At 33.1% G+C, this 22985-nt stretch overlaps 4 protein-coding genes across 12 annotated transcripts; 3 read left to right on the top strand and 1 right to left on the bottom strand.

Annotated features, from left to right (window-relative positions):
- Positions 1-5129: 5129 nt before the first annotated feature.
- LOC140179894 (cyclin-dependent kinase F-4-like) lies at positions 5130-8137 on the bottom strand. 8 transcript variants are annotated; one of them, XM_072219772.1, is made up of 9 exons: positions 7938-8137; positions 7616-7705; positions 7390-7528; positions 7120-7214; positions 6987-7039; positions 6821-6887; positions 5962-6408; positions 5779-5866; positions 5130-5492 (listed from the first exon to the last, which is right to left on the bottom strand). In XM_072219772.1, exons 4-7 carry the CDS (start codon positions 7209-7211, stop codon positions 6330-6332), a joined length of 291 nt encoding a protein of 96 aa, XP_072075873.1. In that variant the 5' UTR covers positions 7212-7214; positions 7390-7528; positions 7616-7705; positions 7938-8137; the 3' UTR covers positions 5130-5492; positions 5779-5866; positions 5962-6329. The 8 variants fall into 8 exon arrangements, with proteins under 8 accessions (XP_072075873.1, XP_072075874.1, XP_072075875.1 ...); XM_072219773.1 differs by having other exon boundaries at positions 5785-5866; XM_072219774.1 differs by having other exon boundaries at positions 6194-6408.
- A 404-nt stretch (positions 8138-8541) lies between these two features.
- On the top strand, positions 8542-11916 carry LOC112757969 (carbon catabolite repressor protein 4 homolog 1). 2 transcript variants are annotated; one of them, XM_025806510.3, is made up of 5 exons: positions 8542-10258; positions 10473-11199; positions 11305-11391; positions 11477-11560; positions 11636-11916. In XM_025806510.3, the coding sequence occupies exons 1-5, from the start codon at positions 10104-10106 to the stop codon at positions 11900-11902; spliced, it is 1320 nt and encodes a 439-aa protein (XP_025662295.1). In that variant the 5' UTR covers positions 8542-10103; the 3' UTR covers positions 11903-11916. The 2 variants fall into 2 exon arrangements, with proteins under 2 accessions (XP_025662295.1, XP_025662296.1); XM_025806511.3 differs by having other exon boundaries at positions 8559-10258; positions 10595-11199.
- A 6809-nt stretch (positions 11917-18725) lies between these two features.
- Positions 18726-20860, top strand: LOC140179970 (protein MAIN-LIKE 1-like). The gene is made up of 4 exons (XM_072220340.1): positions 18726-18803; positions 19925-20346; positions 20455-20640; positions 20725-20860. Exons 1-4 carry the CDS (start codon positions 18726-18728, stop codon positions 20858-20860), a joined length of 822 nt encoding a protein of 273 aa, XP_072076441.1.
- On the top strand, positions 20822-22426 carry LOC112754219 (uncharacterized). Its single transcript, XM_025801779.3, has 2 exons — positions 20822-21958; positions 22119-22426. The coding sequence occupies exons 1-2, from the start codon at positions 20908-20910 to the stop codon at positions 22274-22276; spliced, it is 1209 nt and encodes a 402-aa protein (XP_025657564.2). The 5' UTR covers positions 20822-20907; the 3' UTR covers positions 22277-22426.
- Positions 22427-22985: the final 559 nt, after the last annotated feature.

Raw genomic sequence — 22985 nt, 5'->3', positions numbered from 1 at the left:
GTAAATTTTTTTATTAAACATATATATTTTATATGTGTAATTAATTTTAATTTACATATGAATTTGAATCAAATAACATCAATTATAATGCTTATACATTTGTATATGAAAAAATTGTTGAAGAAATTCATGTAATAAAACTAAAAAATAGAGTACATAAAAAGTATGTAAAAATAAAGAATATTGTGTTATGTATTTTTTTATTAAAAAGTTACAAAAATAGAGCTAAAATATATAAGCCGAAATTATAACTAAATTTAAATATTTTGAGCTAAATTTATGTGTTAGTGTGAAATTATTTTATTGTCATAGACTAAAATGAAAAAGTGTTTTAATAAAGAGAATTGAATGGAAGAAGAGTCCCTCCCTCTTTGGCTCTTTCTATCACGATCTTTTTATAACACTGTTACAAAATATTTACAGACCCAATGATTTAATAGAATAGTGAAGTAAATAGCAATGTAATTAATGAACAAAAGAAAAAAAAAAACAAAAATTCTGTTAGAAAGACAATAAAATATTTTTACAATGTTTACAATAAATTGGTTGTTTAGTTCAATAAAAACAAAAAAAAAAATTACCCCACAAATTATCCCTAATTTCAAAAACACTCCTTCAGTTTTTTTATCAAACCAAACATCCAAACCCTAATTTCAAATTGATTTTCATCCAAATCATTTTCCTTTTCCAGCGGGCATCCCTCCCACCCTCCTACCGTTCTTCATTAACCCTCCTAAATTTTCAACTTAACATCCTTTTTGAGCAGTTTCTTATTATTTTTTGTCTTCTGAAAAATACCATAATCCAATTTAATTTAAATCGTATAATACTATAAATTTTGTTATAATATTGTGAAAGTAATTATAAACTGAACTGCGTAAATGATTATTAGACTTGATGATACATATAGTAGATATTAAGATATATATGGCCGAGATGGAGCATAAATAACCAAGTATGCAGCAATATAAGGAAACTCTCCCTAGCTTCATAACTGCCTGGTAACAATCGGTACGGCGCTTAATCTTTTTCTATTATTGCAGTACCTATTATACCCTTATCATTTTATAATAGATTTAAGTTGTCATCATTATGTTGTTTCATTTATTTCATGTATTACATGTTTTTTAATATGTATTTTTTTAGAATGTGCATAATTTTATCACCGTAATCTTATTTTATTTCCATGGATATAATGTTATAAAGTAAATTTCCTCTTTAACTTCCTTCTTGAGCAGTCTCTTGTTATAGTCCATTATAAGTTGCTCAAGCTTGTTTAAACCAATTTTCAAAGTAAGAGGAATTGGTCCTCTAAAACTATTCACTCCTATATCAAACACTTGCAACTGAGACAGGTTGAATATTGAAGATGGAAAAGTTCCAATAAATTAGTTCAATAGAATAGTAAACTGCTAGAAATTGAAAAAAGCATGGTCTATATTTAAAGGAAGAGTACCTACTAATTGGTTTTTTCTTAAATGAAAATCTCGAATATCGGAAAGAATGTAAAGTGAATGAGGAATTATGCCCGACAAATTATTTGAACCAAGGAAAATAGAATTCAAATTGGATAACCTACCCAAAACATGGGGTATATTTCCTTCAAGATGATTGTATGCAAGTGACAGCGTCTCCAACGATGAAAGATTTAAGGAAGGTGGAATTCTTCCAACTAAAATATATGGCCCTCTTGTTGAATGCGCCTTATTTATCATCGATTGAAGATTAGGGTTCAAATGCTAAGGGACTGATTTGAACTGTTTCAGCATAGTTATTTTATCAGTAATAGCAGGGGACACCTAGGCATCTGTCACGGTGACAGTTAACGTCACACACGTCAGCTAACGTTAGCCAATTCAGCGAGGAAGATGACGGAAAGACAAATGTAAATAACTCGGTTATTTTTTGTGGACTATTTTGATTAACTTTATTTTTCGGAGATGAAAATGGAGATCAAAATATCTTTCAGAACGATTTTGACTATTAACTCAATACTAATTCTTCTATAACCACGTCTCATGATTTCTTTGCCTTTCACGATTTTTCGAATTCACTGTAATGACAACATTCAAATATTTGGTCTTGTTCCTACTCTTATCCCATTGAAGAATATTATCATAGGAGATAATATGGAGGTGCAGAATATTTACTCACAATTGAGGTTCTCTTAGTTTTAGAAAATCATTTCATTTGATATTTTTTTTATTAATAGCAAATTTTTGCTTGATTGTTTTAGATTCACATTATAATGCTCACATCTTATTTGGTTGTTTAATTATTGTCTCTAGCTACTCAGTATTTGCAAAAAAATTTTTCTAAACTATTGTAATTTAAAATGTAATTTAAATTAATTCAATTTAATTTATAATCCCTGTTCTAATTTTATTAGTTTAATCACCTTTGATGAAAAAAAATTTTAAATTTTGAATCCCTGTTTGCAAAAATTATTTTGCATATGCATTTAATTATATATTATTAAGTCAGAAAAAATTATTTTACACATGCATAATATAAATAATTTTAAAAATAATGTGTATAAGAGTTTAATTTTAATACATTATAAAAAAATTTACACAATTAGATTCATAATTTGAAATTATTTTTTAGATAATAAATTTTAAAATTAATTATTTAAAATCAGCCTCTTTTGCGGAAAAAAAAAATGAAAAACCTTGTCCCATGTGGCTTGATCCTCCGAAATCCTTCCATGACGATTCCAAATTGCGGTAAACACTCCTTCTAATATTCCAATGCCAAAACCTTCCTTAACATCCTCTTTCTCCAATATCACCAACTCCACATTAATAGGTGGATTTAGATCTCTCTCTTCCTTTCTTTTTCATGTAGATATTGTGTAATCACTCACTCGATCGGTCTTTTCCTAGATCATAAAATTGACTTTTCATGCACTAGGACTCCAGTTTCACACACACTTCCGTACAAAATCCTAACAGGACATAATTCTATTATTATTATTATTAATAAGATCAATATTATTATAAAGATAAAAATATAATTAAATATTAGAAATAAAAAAGTACAAAAGAGATTAAAGAACTCGAAATTTATTTATTGTTCACCTTACAACAAAAAAAAACTAATAAAAATATTTAGTTTGTTATCCAATTCATATTTTTAAAAAAAAATTCATAAGAGTTGAATTAATATTTTATATTGTGTTAGTTCATAATATAAAATATTTTATCTATTTATCATTTATGTACCGTGATATTAAAATCAATTTCACAGCAAAATCGAAACATTAATTTCAAAAAAATCTAATGGCAGAAACGACCAACTATAAAGGAGGTGGCCGGCGGCATAACAAATTTCTCGTCGCAGAGCAGAAGCCGTGCAGATTCTTTACAGAATAGAAACGCGACTTGAGCAAATTCGTCATCGCAGAGAGGGGATAGTACAAGGAGAGGAGACGGCGACAAGAGGCGCCGACAAGGCTGATGTAGCGGCGGAGAGAGGAGAGGATTAGAGAGAGAGTGGGAGAAGAGAGGTTAGAGAGAGAGGAGATTTTGAAATGTATGGGGAGAGGATTTGCGCTTCGAATTTTAGGACTCGATACCGTCGAATTTACCGGCGGATAAATCCGACAGTAACACATTACGGGTCACCAAAATGCAATGTTTCACTAATGGGTTTACTGACAGACAAATCTCACGCAACATTTCTTGCGCTATTTTTCTCATTTTTCCTTTAATTATTACCAGTAAATTTATCGTCGGAAACGAAAATCCACTTGTTAATGATTTGACCTGACGAATTCCACATCAAAACCGTCAATAAATTCGTCGGTAAAGTCGACGCTAATGTGCGACGCTGAATCTCACTGTAAATCCAATAGTATTCAATGCATCTCTTATAATAAAAATAGGTTGAATTAAATAAATTTTTTGTATGATCTCAATTATATTTTTATCAATATGAATTTTTTTCATTATTATTACTCAACATTGCATCAAATAGAAAAAAAAATCTTCATATTCTCACCATATTATAGTTGGCTCTGCAAATGAAAAAGATTAATCAAATTTTATTTTATTATTTTTTTTTAGGATTTGAATCCTTTAAAAAATTTTAATATTTTTTTAAGTATACATAATTTTATCAAAATAATTTTATTTTTCATGGGTATAATAGTATAAAGTAAATTTTATTTTTATTATGAATATCTTTACCAGCATTTTGAATATTTATAAACAAAAATAATAATTTATCCATAAAAAAACCAAATAAAACCAATTACAATAAATTAATACACATAAAATTCAATCTCCCGACACTTATTTAAGCGGATGAGTAAGCTAACCACTCGACCAACCTAAGTTGGTTTGTTAAATTATTATTAGTGCAATATGAAATGATACACAAAACTAATAAATAGAAGATCTCCTGCTTTTTTTTCTGCCTTAGCTTTTGCTTAATTAAATCACTATATACTACTAATTAATCACGTAAATGACATGTGTATTGTGAAAAAGGTCAACGTGCATGTTATCTTTTTATTAGAACAAATGCAATCTGCACTACAAGAAAAACACCCATTCAGGTACACTTGAAAAATGTAGCCAAAAGTGAAAAAAAATGATGTCTTAGGCTACGGCTACGCTTTTTGGGCTACGGCTACGCTTTTTGGGGTGATTTCTATTCGGCCGTTGCCTATTCTCAAAGGCTACGCTTTTCTGCACCAAAGTCTACGTTTTTGGCGTTTGGAAATAGGCTACGCTTTTCAAGTGATGCTGTCCAGGACCAAAGGCTACGCTTTTCAACTTTCATTTTTTCAGAAAAGGCTACGCTTTTCAACGCTACTGCATCACTTGTAAAGCGTAGCCACATTGTGTACCATAGCTACTTTTTATAAGTATAGCTTTAGGTCCCTCTTTTTTTTTTTGTATACTATAGCTACTGTATATAAGTGTAGCCTTAGGCCCCTCATTGTTTTTTTTTTATTTTCTATATATATATATATATTCTAATAATTTTTTTAAAACCTAATATTTAGTAATATGATTATATATATAATCCTATTTTTTTTAATTAAATTAGTCAAAAATTATAAAATAAAAATAAATACATAATAATACCATACAATATTCTTTAAATAATAAAAAATATCCTTTAACAAAATATATTTATAATGAACTAAAAATATTGGGATGATCATAAATGAGTATTCATACATCTCACACTAAATTAAATATACCCATATCAAAATATACATTAGATTAGACCACTTAGAATTTACTACTAATAAACTATAAAAAACCAAAATATTGTATTCTACATAAGTATCTTCTAATAAAAGTTATTAATCTTCTGATAGAAGAGAAAAAAATAAATTGATGTCAAATAGAGCACCTAACATCTGCGACTGAATTGAACATATATTGAAGCAAATTCTTGGCTTCTCCCATTGAGCGCAACTGATTCCGACGTCCTCTATTCGTAAAGGCCCGCTCTCGTTTTTTTGCCTCGAAAAGCTGAGAAGTCATTGCCACAAGTTAATTAGATGATATGCTTAACATGCCTTCAAAGAAAAGAGTGCAGGTGTCTCCATATGTCAGCGATCATTAGTGACATAGTAGTAAAGTTAACTTACCAACTTGACACATAGTGATATCTTTCAAGAACTAAATTGAAAGTATTGAATCTTTAATCAGTTTAATGAACCATATCGACTTATGTGTGATTTTTGATAATCCAATTTTAATATTATCTCGTGAATCAAGTCACGTGAGACCAAATAGGTTAATTGACACTACTTACCAATACCTTCAATGATAGTTTTTCATCACTTAGAATAGGCAATTTGCTTCCGAAAACTAGCTTTGATACATCAGGTGCCTTTAATGACCTGCATTATTATCCAACAACTCATATATTTTGTCACTTTCTCCTAATAAAGGAAGAAACAAATATGAATGATGATGATTCATTAGTTAATAGTACCTAGTTTCATCAACACAGAAGGAAGTAGAAGTAGAAGTAGTAATAGTTGTAGTAGTTGAGGTTCCATTTCCATAATTTGAAAGACAGAAATAAATTGGTGTTAGTTCAGAAAGTTGGTCATTTGCAATAGCCAAAATGCCAAATGGTCCAAAAAATATGTCCAACTGAACAACAAAAAATAAATAAATAAATAAATAAAAATCAGGAAAATGTAAAGTAAAACCATGATTACTGTGAGATACAAGTTGTAACAATGCAACCAATAACTATGGAAAAATCCTGTGTTGCAGGGCCAATGTGTAATGGCACTACTGTGCCAGGTTTAACCAATAATTCTTTAAATTCATCACTGCTAAGTCTCAAGCTCTCTATTTCTTCCACTGGCCATTGAAGCAAATTAGTTCCAGTCTTCTTGTCATACAATACTGTTCACGAAATAGTCTGATTCTAGCAGCCAAAACACAAACATTTGTGGATTAGAGATTCTTACTAATTAAAGTAATTTACCCATCAATATATAAGATCAAATTACAATGTGTCAAACTTTCAAAGTTGACTCTTTGTGCTACTAAAGTACTTGTTTTCTATTTTCTTTCTTTTCCTTTTGAATTCAGGCATTATCATATTGAAATTGGTACAGTAGGTCAGTAGCACATGTTTGAAAGTGTCATTTGAAACTTGAAGTAGATTCACAAAAACCAGGACTGAGAATTATTAGATAAACATTACCAATCAAGAACACATAACACAACATAAGGAACCAGAGAGAGAGAGAGAGAGAGAGAGAGAGAGAGAGAGAGAGAGAGAGAGAGAGAGAGAGAGAGAGAGAGAGAGAGAGAGAGAGAGAGAGAGAGACTACCTGGCACCAGGGAAAAGAGGACGAAGAGAGAACAATTCAGCCATTATAGCACCCATTGCCCACATGTCTAAATGAGTGACAGAAAATTCAGTAAATAAAATGGTACTTATCATCACTCCAAACAGTATTAATTTGATCATTATCGCTGTTTAAAGCATATACTTACCAACTTTGGAGCTATACAGATAAGATTGAAGTAGCACTTCAGAAGCACGATACCTAACAGAAGCCAGCGTACAACTTATAAACTGCACAATACACAACTGAACAATTTACATACAAAAGTTGAAAGCACTTACCACCGTGTGGAGACATACTCAGTGTAGGGTGGTTGTGAACTGATCTCACGTGCTAGGCCAAAATCAGAATAGACCATAGAATAAATCTCCATTTGCTGCACAATAACAACTTCATTAAAATGTCAACCTAAATGATTCATAATTGATAGAAAAAGCTAGGTAATTCTTGAGAAGTTTGAAAAAAAAAAGGCTAACATACTCAAAAAGCATGTTCTCTATTTTATCATATAGCACATTTAACAAAGGATTCGGATGCAATGATAAATGTACCAGGCTTCAGATAACGGTGGAAGTATCCCCACTGGTGCATATATGCAAGACCTTGGAAAACTTGAAAACACCAATTCCTAACTTCACCCTCAGAAAACATCTTCTCCCTGTCTTTCATAAGTTGGTACAGGTTGCATTCCTAAATCACCCAAAAAATTGAAACATCAATTACTGGACTTTGCACAAGATGATGCAGACCACATCTAATGAAGAACTGGCCACCCACCATGTACTCAAAAACAAAGTACAGAATGTCACTTTCTCGAATAACTTCCTTTAGCTTCACAATATTTGGGTGGTTCATTTTTCTTAGTGACTGTAAACCAAGAGAAATTGAAGTAAGTTATAAACAGAAAATAAAAAGCCATATAGCGATAATGTTAGTCCTCACATTAGTCCTCACAGCAGTGGCCATGGTTGCAGCAAAACAGAATATTCAAATTGGATAGGAATTAAAAGCAATTACAATCCTGGGGATTCAAGATAAAGTAAGGACTAGAATTAAAATCAGAATATAGAAACCATAGTGGTGATAAAGCAGAGCATACAAATTCAATCTAATCGATGGCAGCAGCGGTGGCGGAGCAGGACGGCATGAGAGCAGACCTCGCCCTTCTCCCCCTTGTCGCGTTTCTGCTCCTCTGTCTTCCGTGCATCTCTCATGCTTTCCACTCTCCTCTGCCCTAATCAGCGTTGACTGTGTCTGTGGTGACAAAGGCTTCGGCGGTTACCATGAAGTGCGGTGGCGCGTCGGTGGCCATGGAAGCACCGCGACAACAAGGCGTCACCTCCCTCCTGCGCGACGCTCCTCCTGATTCTCCCTCTCTCAGGCACGACTCTTCCTCTCCAAACGACGCGATGGCAGTGACAGCACCAAGTCCCGCGGCGAGACACGAGCGGCGGGCTCCAGGCCGGCGGTGGCGGCTCGCGAGGACGACGACAACGAAGCGGCGATGGCCAGTGGCGCCTGCGCAACCTTCCTCTTCTCTTCTTCCCCCTCGGTTCTCTCTTTCTCTCCGCTATCCCTTTTCCCTCTTTTCCTTTTACTGCTGCTGTGTCTTAGGTTGAATTAGGAAGAAAGGAAAACTGCTGCTGTGTATTGGTCAGAGAAGGGAAACATTGGCGGTGGCTAGGTTAGAAAGGGTTAGGGCTTTTGGGGATTAATTTAGGAATTAGGATATAATTTGGGACAAAAGTGAAATTAAAAATGTTGGGTAAATTGGGGTTTGGTCAATTTTAATAAAATTAAAGTATATTATAAAAAATTGAAATCTAATTTACTCTTTTAAAATTATTTTAAAAATACTACTTAATTATCAATTTACTAATCAATTTTTAATCAAATATTCTAATTTTAAAATTAAAAATATAATTTATTTTTTGTTTATAAAAATCAGAGTATTAAATTTCAAAATCTCAATTATTTAACTAAATCGTATAAAATTTTTATTCTTTTACAACTATTAAGTTATATAATTTAAATATATAAAATTATTCAATAATTATAAGATTAAGTAAAATTTTCAATTTAATTATCAAAACTTGATTTAATTACTTTTAATAAAATAATTTCTAAAAATAAAATTTTTAAAGAATATATAAGTTGAAATTAACTCATAGTAATATTTTTCGAAAATTTTGGATCTTACATCTTTTTTGATGGTGAGAGGGTTTTCGAAGGCTACTAAGTGTGAGTTTTGAAGGGACAAAAATTTGACTAAGTGTGTGAGTTTGCTTTTGAGAAAATGAGAAAAAAAATTTATCAAGTGTAAGCTTTTGGCTTTAGATACATTAGGCATCACTTTTAAAGTGCACCCAAAACTTAATAAATAGGCTATCCTTTAAAAGCACTCTCTTTAATACAAAAAGTGAACTCATAGATATCAACATACAGCTACATTTTATAAGTGATTTCTATAATACCTAAGGCTACACTTTTTAAATGATGCCAGTATTGTGTTTCCTTTTCTCTTATAAAAAGGCAACACTGAGAAAAGCGTAGCCTATTCTAAATAGAATACGCTTTTCAAATGTAGCTTAAAAAAAGTGTGGTTGAATGGGTATTTTTCTTGTAGTGCTGTGATCATATTGATGGAATTATTAACGTATCAGATAAGTCTTCTATTTCTTTAAATGACTAAATGTATTTTTATTCTAAAAAATGTGAATATTTGTTAGTTTAAAAATTATCTGCACGTTGATGTAGACACATAATGAAAAAAAAAAAAAACAAATAGGAAAATGAAAAACAAAACAAGATTAAATAATCGTTTCTTGTCTTCCTCCCAATTTACACTCACTCTCACACACACACACACACCAAGAAAGAAACCATACGAGACGAAACCATTTCTTTCACATCCTCAGTAGTAAAAACCCTAATCTTCGATCGCTCTCCTCTTCCTCTCTCTAAAACCCTAATATCCGATCCTCCAGATCGCTTCGCCCATCAAATCCCCGCTCCCCAATCGCTAAGCTTTCCTATTGCGCCACCAATTTTCCTCCTAGGGTTTGTTCTGATTGAAATTCCGTCAAGGCTGGCGGCTAGCCGGGTCATGTAAATGGCGGATCCGCCAACAATCCGCCCCTGCAAGCGTTGTGTTACAATTACACATACAGTTACGGGCGGTAGCATAAGAAGCAAAAGCAGCAGTAGAAGGAGAAGAGTGGTGTTGATAAGGTCAGAGAGCTGTGAAGATTGCGAAGAGTGAAGCATGCTGAGCGTGGTGCGAGTGCACCTCCCTTCCGATATTCCCATCGTAGGATGTGAGTTAACACCTTATGTGCTCTGCCGCCCTGACAGGACCGTTACCACCGATGATGTTTCCGAGATCAACCCCTCAGATGGCCATTTCTTGCGTTACAAGTGGTTAGTGCACTTCCCTCTATTCGCATCTTCTTTTTACCCTATTGTGAAAGAATTATTTATCTTTCTTGATGATCTTGAATTGTGTTTCTTGTTTCTTAGAAGTGGGTGTATGTAGTGTTTGCTGTTAGGTTTTAGCTCATTTAGCTATTTTGGCGTATTAAACTTGAATCTTTTAGTGTCTGCTATTTGAGGTCACCATTTGGACTTTTGGCAGGTATCGTGTACAAAGTGATAAAAAAGTTGCTGTTTGTAGCATACATCCATCCGAGCAGGCTACACTGCAGTGCCTAGGTTGTGTTAAGGCTAAAATACCTGATGCGCTAAAGTGTTTTTCAGATGCATGGCAGCATCATGGTGTCTTACATGACCGTGCTGCAAGCGCAGTTAATGACAACGGAAATGAAGAGGAGGAGTTATTTGGGCGATTTAATAATTCTGGTTCTGGATCTTCCAATACCACCTTATCTGCCTCTGCTTCAAGTGCTAGCCTGACAAATGGAGCTGCACCTGTGTATCCGGCAGCAGTTACACAACGAAGTGGGGGTGAAACGTGGTTTGAAGTTGGACGTTCTAAGACATACATCCCTACTGCTGATGACATTGGTCATGTACTTAAGTTCAAGTGTGTTGTAGTTGATGCAGAGACAAAACTTACCGTGGGGCATGCTAGCACTCTACTAACATCCCGTGTCATTCCTGCTCCTTCGCCTAGTCCACGTCAAATGATACCTGTTGATGGGATGGGGCATTTAGATGCAGAAGGGCGTATAACATCTTCGGGATCTTTTACGGTTCTATCATACAACATATTGTCTGATTCATATGCCTCAAGTGAATTATACAATTACTGCCCTTCGTGGGCTCTTTCGTGGCTTTATCGCAGGCAAAATTTGTTACGAGAAATAGTTGGTTACCGTGCTGATATTATTTGTCTTCAGGAGGTATGTTCATGTGCTGTTAGATGTGATGAGAATTTTTTTTAATGGTTTTTAAACTCTTTATTCGTTGAATGGTTCTAAGTAAATAGCTCTTTATGTCAACCACAGGTTCAAAGTGATCATTATGAGGAATTTTTTGCCCCTGAACTGGATAAACATGGTTATTATGGTCTTTACAAGAAAAAAACAAATGAGGTTGTTGTTGAACTTTACTTCGTTATTTACATAATTTTTAAGTTTTTTCTTTTGTTGTTAAGCTGAGATGATGGAGGTCTTGCAGGTATTCCTTGGTAATGCCCATACAATTGATGGTAGTGCGACATTTTTTCGTAGAGACAGATTTTCACATGTGAAAAAATACGAGGTGAAGAGTTATTTTATGGGTATAGACTTCTCTTAAGTTTCTATACAACTTAAAATGGTGTTCTCTTGCATGCAGGTTGAATTTAATAAGGCTGCACAGTCATTAACAGATGCAATGTTTCCAACCTCTCAGAGGAAAACTGCCTTGAATCGGCTGGTTAAGGTTGTTTATTGCATGAAACATGATACTTTTGATATTTTGAATGAAGAAATTATCTGTAATAGAGCTGTCACACTATCAGTAATAATTGATGAGTATAAAGTTATCCATAAATCGCAGAGAGAAACTCAATATGTCAGGAAATCGTTCAAGTTCAGTGACAGACAAATTATATACAAATAGCATATAGATACAAACCTGCCCCAGATTTTGCTTCTCTATCTCCGAGAGCTCAACCAAATCTTTGGTACTAGCTTGTTCCACTTTCGAACGGCAAAGAGGCATCGAGAAACAAACATCCTAGTTGCCATAAGTATAATAGTTATTCACCAAAATAAATAGTAATTGGAGATTCTAGTACAATAAGCTACTAAAACAACCCTTTGGATAAAAAGCAAACTCTGGTAGCACAAAGAGTACCTAAAGTTTTAAGTAGTTTTAGATAAACTGCATAACTCAGGATTAACCTTGGATGCTTCAGTCAAACTATGGACCCGAAAAGGCACTAAGGGCCAGAAAATAAGAGAACTATATTGCTAAGCAAACAAAAATGTGAAGCTGAGAATATACGTAGTTAAAGCAGTATTGCATACTAAATGCATAATTCATGAGTTTTTTTTTTAGATATATTATCTTTTAGACTCTAGATACTATTTTATTTGAGTTTTAGGGTTTAATGGGTGTCATACTCAAATATAAATAAGTTTTTAGGGTTTCAGTCCCCAAAATACTAAAGCCGCTTTTGTTACTCTTTTCCCATCAAAAGAGTTGTAATTCAGCCACTTAGGAATACAAAAGACTTTGGTTGAGGAAGATCGAAAGAATTACAAGATCCAAATTCTTCTGTCAAATTTTTATTTTTATGAATAAAGGTACGCTTTCGCATTATGATATATTTTTGGTGATTCAATATGAATTATCTGGGTTATTGAAATTAATTTATTTCAATATGTTAACTAACTAATAATAGGTGGACATGTGTCACTTATGAGATATATTTAATTTGCATGTTACAGTAGAGGGGATTCTTAATTATACGACTTGTATAGTAAAAAAATATTTTTACCGCGTGGCTAGTTGTGAAAAATTATTATTCTTATGATAAAGTAGAGGTATATTTGTAAATTGAGTTTTGCCGCTGTTCACCCAAAATCGAGTGTATGTAGCAGGTTACAACTTAGAAGGAAGAGGGGCTATTTTTTTTTATTTCTTTTTTTGGTTATTATTCTGGGTTACACCAAATCTCACCCACAACAGAGAACACACTAATACATGGCTGGGGAAAAACCTTTAACTGCAACTTTTAGACTTGAAATCTCTTGTACCTTCTTCCATCAGCCAGGAATTGCAGAGGAGTGTTTTCCAAGACTTACGCACCCATTAGAAATGAAATCTAAAGGTGCCTTGGTTTGTATTTTAATTTTATATTTTTTGGTTTTTTAGATTTTATAAAAAAATAAAATTTTATTTTTTATTTTGATTTTTAATTTAATAAAATTTTAAAAATAAAAAATATTTAAAAAATAAAAAATAAAAAATAAAAATACAAATTAAATACATCAACAGTAAAAATAAAAAAAATTATATTTTTTATTTTTATTTTATTTTTTTTACAAAATTTTATATAAAAAATACCAAAAATCAAAATGCAAATCAAAAGCAACCATAGCTCTTTTATTTTGAATTTGTATATATCCTTAATTTAAGATTAATCTGATCTTGTTCCTAAGATGTGATTTGATTATTGAAAAAAAATAATAATAATATGGCTGATGCTATCGTTTGTGATTTTTAAAAAATTTATTTACAAATTATGTGATTTGATTATTGAAAATAGAAAAAATAATGTGGCTGATGCTCTTGTTTGTGATTTTTTTAAAAAATTTATTTACAAATTATATGAATCAAATTCAGAAATCTACATTCTTTGGAATATTCTTGTTCGGTAGATCCTATTTCTTTTCATATTGCAATTTCTTGTGTGTTTAGTTTTTTTTATTTCATAATAATATAAAAGTAGAGTCTATTAAAAAAAATTCTTTACGCATTAAAATCAACTACTATATATATAATTTAATTTATTTTTAATATATATTTTATATTTTAACGTATATTCATAATTTAATTTATTTAATATTATATTAAAATTAATCTGTATATTAATTTTTTTAGACTAAAATAATTCATTTTTAAAATTATTAAATTAATTTAGATAATTATTCTGTCAAAAAAATAAATTGGAATTGATTTGTCTATCAAAATAAAATTTTAAAAATATTGTTTTTTTTTTTAAAGATAAATATTATTTTATTAATATAAAATAAAAGTGTTTCCATAAGGAAGTACAAAAGAATTGGGTATTCCCATTTATCATCAGCTGTGACTGAAAGACTAAGAGCTTAAAGAAGAGTAAAGTAAGAGTAAAGAAAAAGTAGCATCTATTAGGTATGGTTCACGAGTTCACGCACTAAATTGCTAGCTTTTTTCACTATCTCTGGTGCTGGGCTTATTACCTTCTCAAAAACACACCGATTCCTCGCTTTCCAAGTGCTCCAACACAACGCCGCTATGAGGAGGGTCTTTTGTCTACCGTCGAATTGAGCCACTGCCCATGATAAGACTCGTTGCCACCAATTGAAAAAAGTTTCTTCTTCTCTCATCCATAGGTCAGGGGTTATTAAACTTAGGCTCCATATTATTGAAGACAGGGGGCATTGGAACAAAGCATGAGAAATTGATTCAGCCTTCAACATGCATCTTGGACAAGTGGCAGGAGTGGATGCGAACCGGCTGTGAACTTGTTGCAACACCGGAAGCTTTTCATGAAGACTTTTCCATAGAAAAATCTTAATTTTATGTGGTAATTTCAACTCCCAAATGCTATTCCATACTCTGTTGTGTATGTTCTGGGACCTCAATGAAGTAGGAGAATGAAAGAATCCATAAGCAATTTTGTATCCTGACCCAACTTCATATATACCAGATTTTGTCCAGCACCAATTAACTTCGTCCTCCTCCTCTGTTGGTTTGATTGAAAAAATTTTATTGCATATATCAACTGAAAAAATCGACTCAATCAGATTTTTATTCCAACTTCTATCAGGATTTAGTAACGCACTAACGTAATACACTTGCATATTTGGTGGGATTGTGAGTGCATTTTGAGGGACATTAAGGGGCACTGGTGGTGGGAGCCAGGGGTCATGGAAGATGCAAACATTAGTGACAGAGCCTATTTTCCATAACAAGCCTTTCTCGATCACCTTGCGCCCTTCAAGAACACTTCTCCAACCCCACGACGGTACGCTTCCTATCTCTGCATGTAGGAAATCTGTATATCTGAAATATTTAGCTTTGAGCATTCTTGATATAGTAGAATTAGGGTATTTCATTAGACACCAACATTGCTTGCCCAATAAAGCCAAATTTTGCGCCCTTAGATCCTTGATCCCCAGCCCTCCATCTTTTCTTTGGTCTCGTCATTGTGTCCCATTTAATCCAAACTATTCTTCGTTCTGCGCCTTTTTGACCCCACCAAAATTGCGAGAGCATGCTATGAATCTCAGTCAACAGCGTGTCCGGGAGCTTGAAACAAGAAAGTGTATAAATAGAAATCGCCTCCCCCACCGCTCTCAATAGCGTGTGCCTGCCACCTGATGACAATATACTTCTTTTCCAACCCAGAATCCTCTTCTGAACTTTATCCTTGATAACTCCAAATGTTGCTTTCTTTGATTTTTGAACAATAGAGGGCAGTCCCAGGTATTTGTCTTGTGCTCCGATATGTTCAATATTTAGTGTTTGAGCAACTGCTAGTCTTGTGTTCTGAGGAGTGTTGTGACTGAAAAAGATAGCCGACTTATTCAAATTGACTTTTTGCCCACTAAAACCCTCATAGGTCTCTAGCAATTCTAGAATGCTTTGGCTTGTATTAGGTGCGCTCTTGCAAAAAAGGATTGAATCATCAGCAAACAAAAGGTGATTAATTGTTTGGCATCTCCGATTAACTTGAACTCCTTGAATTAATCTGTTTTGCTCTGCCTTGTGTAGCAAGAAGGAAAGTCCTTCTGCACAAAAGAGAAAGAGATATGGAGATGAGGGGTCACACTGTCGGATGCCCCTATTTGGCCTAAAATAGCCAAATGGTTGACCTTCCACAACAACAGAGTAAGAAACAGTCGTTACCAATTCCTTAGTCCAGTTAATCCATTTAGCATCAAACCCCAGCTTATCCATAATATACCATAAAAAATGCCATTCAACCCTATCATAAGCCTTGCTCATGTCTAGTTTAATAGCCATCTCATGCTCTGCCCCACTTCTCTTATTTTTCAAATAGTGCATACATTCGTGGGCAATTAGAATATTATCTGAAATGAGTCTTCCTTTGAGAAACGCACTCTGATTTGGACTTATAATTTTATTCATAATACCTTGTAATCGGTGCACCATAAGTTTAGAAATAATTTTATACATAACTGAAGACAAACTGATCGGTCGTACCTGAGTCATGTCACTGGCATCTGGCACCTTTGGAATCAAACAAATTTGAGTATGATTGAAGCTTTTTAAAATTCTGCCACTGTGAAAGAAACTTCTCACTGCCTTAAAAATGTCACCTCCAACTATATCCCAAAAAAAGTGAAAAAATTTAGCTGTAAATTCGTCATCACCAGGAGCACTCTGAGCATGAAAAGCTTAAAAGACTAATTTCAAAATCTTCATATTCACTTATCTTATATCTACTCATCAACATTATAGTTGACTCTGCAAATAAAAAAATTTACTCAATATTCACACACACTTTCTTATACAAAACCCTAGCAGGACAATTCTATTTGTATTTGTATTACTATTACTATTATTATTATTAGTATAATGATAAATATTACGATAAAAATAAAGATATAATTAAATATTATGAATGAAAAAGTACAAAAGAGATTAAAGAACTCGAAATTTATTTATTGTTCACTTTACAACAAAATAAAAACTAATAAAAATAAAAAAACTAATAAAAATATTTAGTTTGTTATCCAATTCATATTTTGAGCATTTTCTTAGAAGAGTTGAATTAACATTTTATAATGTGTTAGTTTACAATAACTATATTATAAATGAATTTATGTATCGCGATATACATGATAAAGTAGGTTGAATTAAATGAATTTTTTTGTATGAACTCATATATATATATATATATATATATATATATATATATATATATATATATATATATGTATGAATTTTTTTTCTTTATTACTCAACATTACATCAGATAGAAAAAAATCTTCATATTCACTTATCTCATATCTCATCAACATTATAGTTGGTTCTGCAGATGAAAAAAATTAATCAAAATTTATTTTATTAATTTTTTTTAATTTGAATTATTTAAAAACTTTTAATATTTTTTTAGAATGCATAATTTTATCAAGATAATCTTACTTTTCATGGAGATAATGGTATAAGCTTCGTAAACAAAAATAATAGTTTATCCATAAACAAAAACCAACAAAACCAATCGCAACAAATCAATACAATATCATGATTCAATCTAATTTGAATCCTATACTACTTTAAAATATTGTAAAAGCAATTGTAAACTGAATTGAGTGAATGATTATTACACTGAATACTTGATGATACATATAACAGATATGCATAGGTGGTGATGGATTGTAATTAGGCAACTATGCAGCAATATAAGAAAACTCTACCTAAATTCATAACTACCTTATAACAATGGATACCACTCTTAAGTGCTAACCTTTTATTATTGCCTGCAGTACCTATCATACCCTTATCATGTTATAGTAGATTTAAGTTATTATCATTAAATTGTTTCATCTATTTCATCCATTATATATATATATATATATATATATATATATATATATATATATATATATATATGAATATAAAATGAGTAAACTTAGCTTGATTCTTTTATTTTTATTTAGGCTTGTATTAACTCATGTTAGTTTTATATTTTTTCAAGGAAAAATTGAAAATTTAAAAGGTTTATATAATAATTAAATTTAAAAATAAAATCAAAATCATGTAATTTGAATTGAAGTGATATTTTCTTGAAAATCGAAGCAGCTTAACAACTCTATTTAACATATTTTTTCGGTGAACCTCAAGTTATTTATATTTTTACGTGTTATAATATTTAATTTTAGTTTAGGTTATTAGTTTATATTTTTACTTATTATGATATTTAATTTAATTTAATTTAATTTAGTTAAAGGATTAGATTTTATATTTATAGGTTTATGATTAGATTTTTTTCGACGTAATGTGAAATCTATAAATACTACTTATTAAATTATTGTAGCATTTATGACAAAAAAATAAAATATACAAATAAAATTGAATGAGTCATTTTTTAACGAGGTAAAGTGATTTTTTTAAGCCAACGAATTATAATTCATATAACATAGTTTTTTCGGCAACGGATTCCTTGCTCCATATTTTATGAGGGTGTATCATTAACCCACTTAAAAATAATTATAAATTGAACCCCGTTTTTTTTTTTGAAAAAACTAAAAATTAAAAATTGACCTCTGTATTTATTAACGCTTTTTAATTTCCATATTGTACCGTTGGTGGTGTATTCAAAGGATATGGGGGTGGCTTGTTGTGTAACCTGGTTGTGGTGTCAGGGGGAATGGGACTCGGACCCTCCGAGTTCAAGCCAGGAAACGCACGGTCCGAGTCCAGGGTATTGGGATGACGATGGTGAGGGACTCGGACCCTCCGAGATGGCGTGCTTCACGGACCGTCCGCTTTGGATTTGAGTTGTCGAACGGTCCGAGTCCATTGCTGGATTGGACACGCGGCGCTTCCCCGTTGAGTCCCTAATCGGTGGGCATCATAAGCGTAGAAAGAAGAAAACCTGCTCTCCTACCATCCGAATCCCCACTTCACTCCCACCAACCTTTCTCCCTCAAAGCCTTCTTCTTCATTTCTCTGAACTTTGCATGGTGGAGGAGCAACATTAATGGGGAAAAAATCAAAAATTAAAGATGTTGATCGATCTGAGCTTCATATTATTCACTATCTCAGTGATCCTGATTATGTAAGTATTTTTTGAAATTTTTTTGAGTTTTTTAATTTTTTTATAGTTATAATTATTAAAATATAAAATTTCAATATTATGATTGTTGTTAGATACACAGTTGAAGAATATAAATAGAATGATTATGACTAATTTATTAGTATTAGTTAGATTATTGTAAAATATTTTGAACAGATTAATAATTATATTTATGATGATTAAAATTTTTTTTATGATTATATTGTTGTTAGACATGCATTTGAAAAACACAAATGGAATGAGTATGACTTATTTTTCATTGTTTGTTAGATTTCTTTAAAATTATTTTACAGATTAATAATTATATAAATCATTATTAGAAAATTTGTGTTGATTATGTAGTTGTTAGATATATGTAGTTGTAGAATATAAATAGAATGGTTATGACTAATTTTTAAATATTTGTTAGGTTCTATTTAAATATTTTTTTACAGATTATTAATTATATATATCATGATAAGAAAATTTGTTATGGTTATGTTGTTGTTGTTGTTCTTTAGTTTTGTGTTTTTGGCTGTAGTAGTAAGTAGAACATAACGTAAATTTTTAATAAGTTTATTTAATTGTAGTGTAATTATTATTTGTAAGCCAATGTTATTTGAATGTGTTTTTAAGAAATTAAGTGTAACTGTTATCGATTTTGGTTAGATGTTATTATTATTGTGGTAAAGTGTTAATGTTGAGTTGATTAGAAAGGTTTTTTTAGTTAAGCCATGTTAGATATTTCTTTATGGGAAAATTTAAATAATTTTAATTGTAGTAATTATTATTAGCAAGTTAATTATTAGCGTTGTTAGAATATGAATGATGGCATATACAGATTTATTAATATTTTGTATTGCAGGGGAAAAAATTTTTAACAAAAGACTAATTAATTAATGTTCGATATTATTGTGGATGTTGTAAATATTGTTGAGATTTATGATTAGGAATATATGTATTTGTAATGAGTTTCATTAGCAGTTATGAATACTTTTGAGGATTAACTAGTTAAATTTAGAAGTTACGAGATTTAGTTGTATAAGGATTCAGTCAATAAATTTATGATGGTAAGTTAGCAATTCTTAATAATTTGATTAGTAATTTGTTATGTTTTTTTGTAGAAATCAAGAATGTTGACATGTAACTATCCACTTCCTCCGGATCGGTACAACGAAAGGGTGGAGGATCATCTGCGAATTACCGGGTTCTATCATGCATCTCAGATTGGGATAGTGCAGTGTCAGAAAGCATTGGTAAATGCTCTAATTGAACGTTGGCACCCAGAGACACATACGTTTCACCTTCCCATTGGTGAATGTGCTGTGACACTTGAAGATGTAGCTATGATTCTTGGTCTTCCCACAGATGGTCTTCCGGTCACAGGGATGACAATGAGCAGTTATGAAGCGTTGGAGGCGGAGTGTTTGCTTCAATTTGGAGTTGCACCGCGTATGTCTGACTGTAGATCTAGTTGCATAAAACTTACCTGGCTGCGTGATTTAAAAGAAAATTTACAGTTAATTGATGATATTAGTATACAGAGGTATGTGAGGTGCCATATTATGTTGTTGATCGGGACGATCTTGTTTTGGGATAAGTCTGGGGCAGGAGTGCATTGGAAATTTCTACCCTTGCTACGTGATTTTGGTAGTATTGGTCAGTATAGTTGGGGAGCGGCATGCCTGGCACATCTCTACAGGGCATTATGCCGTGCATCCCGTTTTAACTGCAAGGAAATAGATGGTCCACTAATACTTCTACTCTGTTGGGCTTGGATCAGGATGCCATACCTATCGCCGCTACCTAGGGAACCTCGAAGTTTTCCACTAGCAAACAGGTAATAACTTGTTAGAATGTACCCGTATGTTGATATTTATGATTCATTTAATGGTAGCTGAGGTAATTGAATATATCATAATAGGTGGCGGAACTGGGAGCGTGGTGACCGACGATTTAGATACTTGAAGTTAGCTCACTTTAGGAAGTCATTTGATGAACTTCAGGAAGGGCAGGTATGTTTCAATGAAAGTAGTATTAGTTTTATGTTTAGGGTCTAAGACATAAGTATACAGCATTGTCTTTGTAATTGGCTTTGTGGACTGTTATGTTGAGGTTCCTTTATTTTTTCCAGTTTGTTTGGGTTGCTTATGCTGTGGATCGGGTGGATCCGAACATCATTCCTCCTGAAATCTACATGCAGTCGGTGGTTTGGAGTGCTACAGTTCCGTTGGTATCATTTGAATGTGTCGAGTGGCATGCTACCGATAGATTTAGGCGACAGTTTGGTTTGGTTCAGGGACTACCTAGTCAGGAGCGGAATCTAGAGAAGGCGCATGGAGAAACCCTGAAGGGGCCCAAGAATCTTAATTGGGCCACGGAAGCGAGTCATTCAAAATGGGTGATGCATTGGTCAAACAGGTATAACTACATTCTATCTGAGCTTCCGATGCCTTCACATGATCTACTAGATAGATACATGCATTGGTACCGATCAAAATATGGGAACCACTTGAACATGTCAAATCTTGTGGGTCAAGATAATGATGAAGGTGATCAGGATATGGAGGAAGGTGATCAGGATTTGGATGAGGATAATCAGGATACCGATGAGGGTAGTCAGGATATGGATGCTGACAATGAAGTAGAAGAGCCACATTCGCCGCATATATTACCTCCAACACCGATTCCAGAAGAACAACCTCAGTCCTCAAGCCATTATGTACCTCAGACACAGTTCCCCCCATCAGTTCCAATCAGTCAACAATATTGGGGTACCTCACAATTTGAAACAGGAGAAGGAGGTTCCTTTAGCCAGTTGCTTGGGTTGATGTCTGCAGATCCTGGACTACCACAATATGGCCAACAGCCTGACTTCATGGCTGGTAGGTATTCATTGGATGCTAGGTATCCGGGCCATACATCATCGGTTGCTTCTGGGGGGTTTGTGTCGGTTGACTCTAGTAGGAGTAATGACGGACGCGGAGCTTTTTTTAGTCAGAATCCTAACCGTGTATCCATGGGACTCATTGAAGAAGATGCTAACACACCCGAGAGGGAGACAGATGCGTATCTAGTAGATGACCCGGATGACGAGGAGGATCATGATGACGATGAAATAGAGGAGTTTGACGAGGATGAAGAATCTCGTAATGATGGTATTATGTTTTGTATTCTACTTTACATGTTCCATTACTTTTTTATTTTATGTTCATAACTGGCATCTATTTTTTACTTTTAGTAAATCTTATGTGGTTTATGTCTTGCTGTGATTACCTGCTGCGCATAATTTAATTATTTTTTATAATTTCTATACAGGTCATGCACGCACTCCGGATGAAACCTCCAAAGGTTACAATCTGAGGATTGATCCACCACGTCGCAGTGCTAGTCGCTACACTCCATCTGTCATCAAAAAGGCGGCCAAGAAATGCAAGAATTTAGTCAAGGATGTGAAGTGGGCCATGAGAAAGTAGTTGCCTTGTAACTTATTTATTTAAGTAGTAATCACGTGGACCATGTTGTATTTATGTAGTATGTTTTGAGTATGTACGCACTACATTTATGTTGTATGTTTAGAGTATGTACGCACTACATTTATGTTGTATGTTTAGAGTATTTATGCACTACGGACACTATTCAGGTATTGCTAACCTTTAGTACGCAGTAAGGTACAGGTGCTGTATATGTACCCATTATTGTTGTTCAGTCATACAAGCAGATTGGACCGGAACCTGCCGGTTCATTTATACATGCAGATTGCACCGGAAAGGCCGGTTCAATCATAAAATCAGATTGCACAGGCCAGGCCGGTTCATTACAAAAACAGATTGAACCGGACCGACCGGTTCAGTTATACAATCAGAGTGAACCGGACCGGCCGGTTCATTCATAAAATTAGCTTGAACCGGACAGGCCGTTTCATTCATAAAATCAGATTGCACCGGACCGGACGGTTCATTTCGAATAATAGATTGAACCGGACCGGCCGGTTCATGTATACAACCCAATTGGACCGGACCGGCCGGTTCATTTATACAATCAGATTGCACCGAAAAGGCCAATTCATTCAAAAAATCAGATTGAAGCGGACCGGCCGGTTTTTTTAGAAAATCAGATTGAACCGGACCAGCCGGGTCATTCATAAAATCCGGTTGAACCGGACCGGCCGGTTCTACAAGGAAC

This window comes from Arachis hypogaea, chromosome 16, assembly GCF_003086295.3.
Source record: "Arachis hypogaea cultivar Tifrunner chromosome 16, arahy.Tifrunner.gnm2.J5K5, whole genome shotgun sequence".
Taxonomy (NCBI): Eukaryota; Viridiplantae; Streptophyta; class Magnoliopsida; order Fabales; family Fabaceae; genus Arachis; species Arachis hypogaea.
The sequence above is the reverse complement of the archived record's forward strand: the minus strand, read 5'-3'. Positions and strand labels throughout refer to the sequence as shown.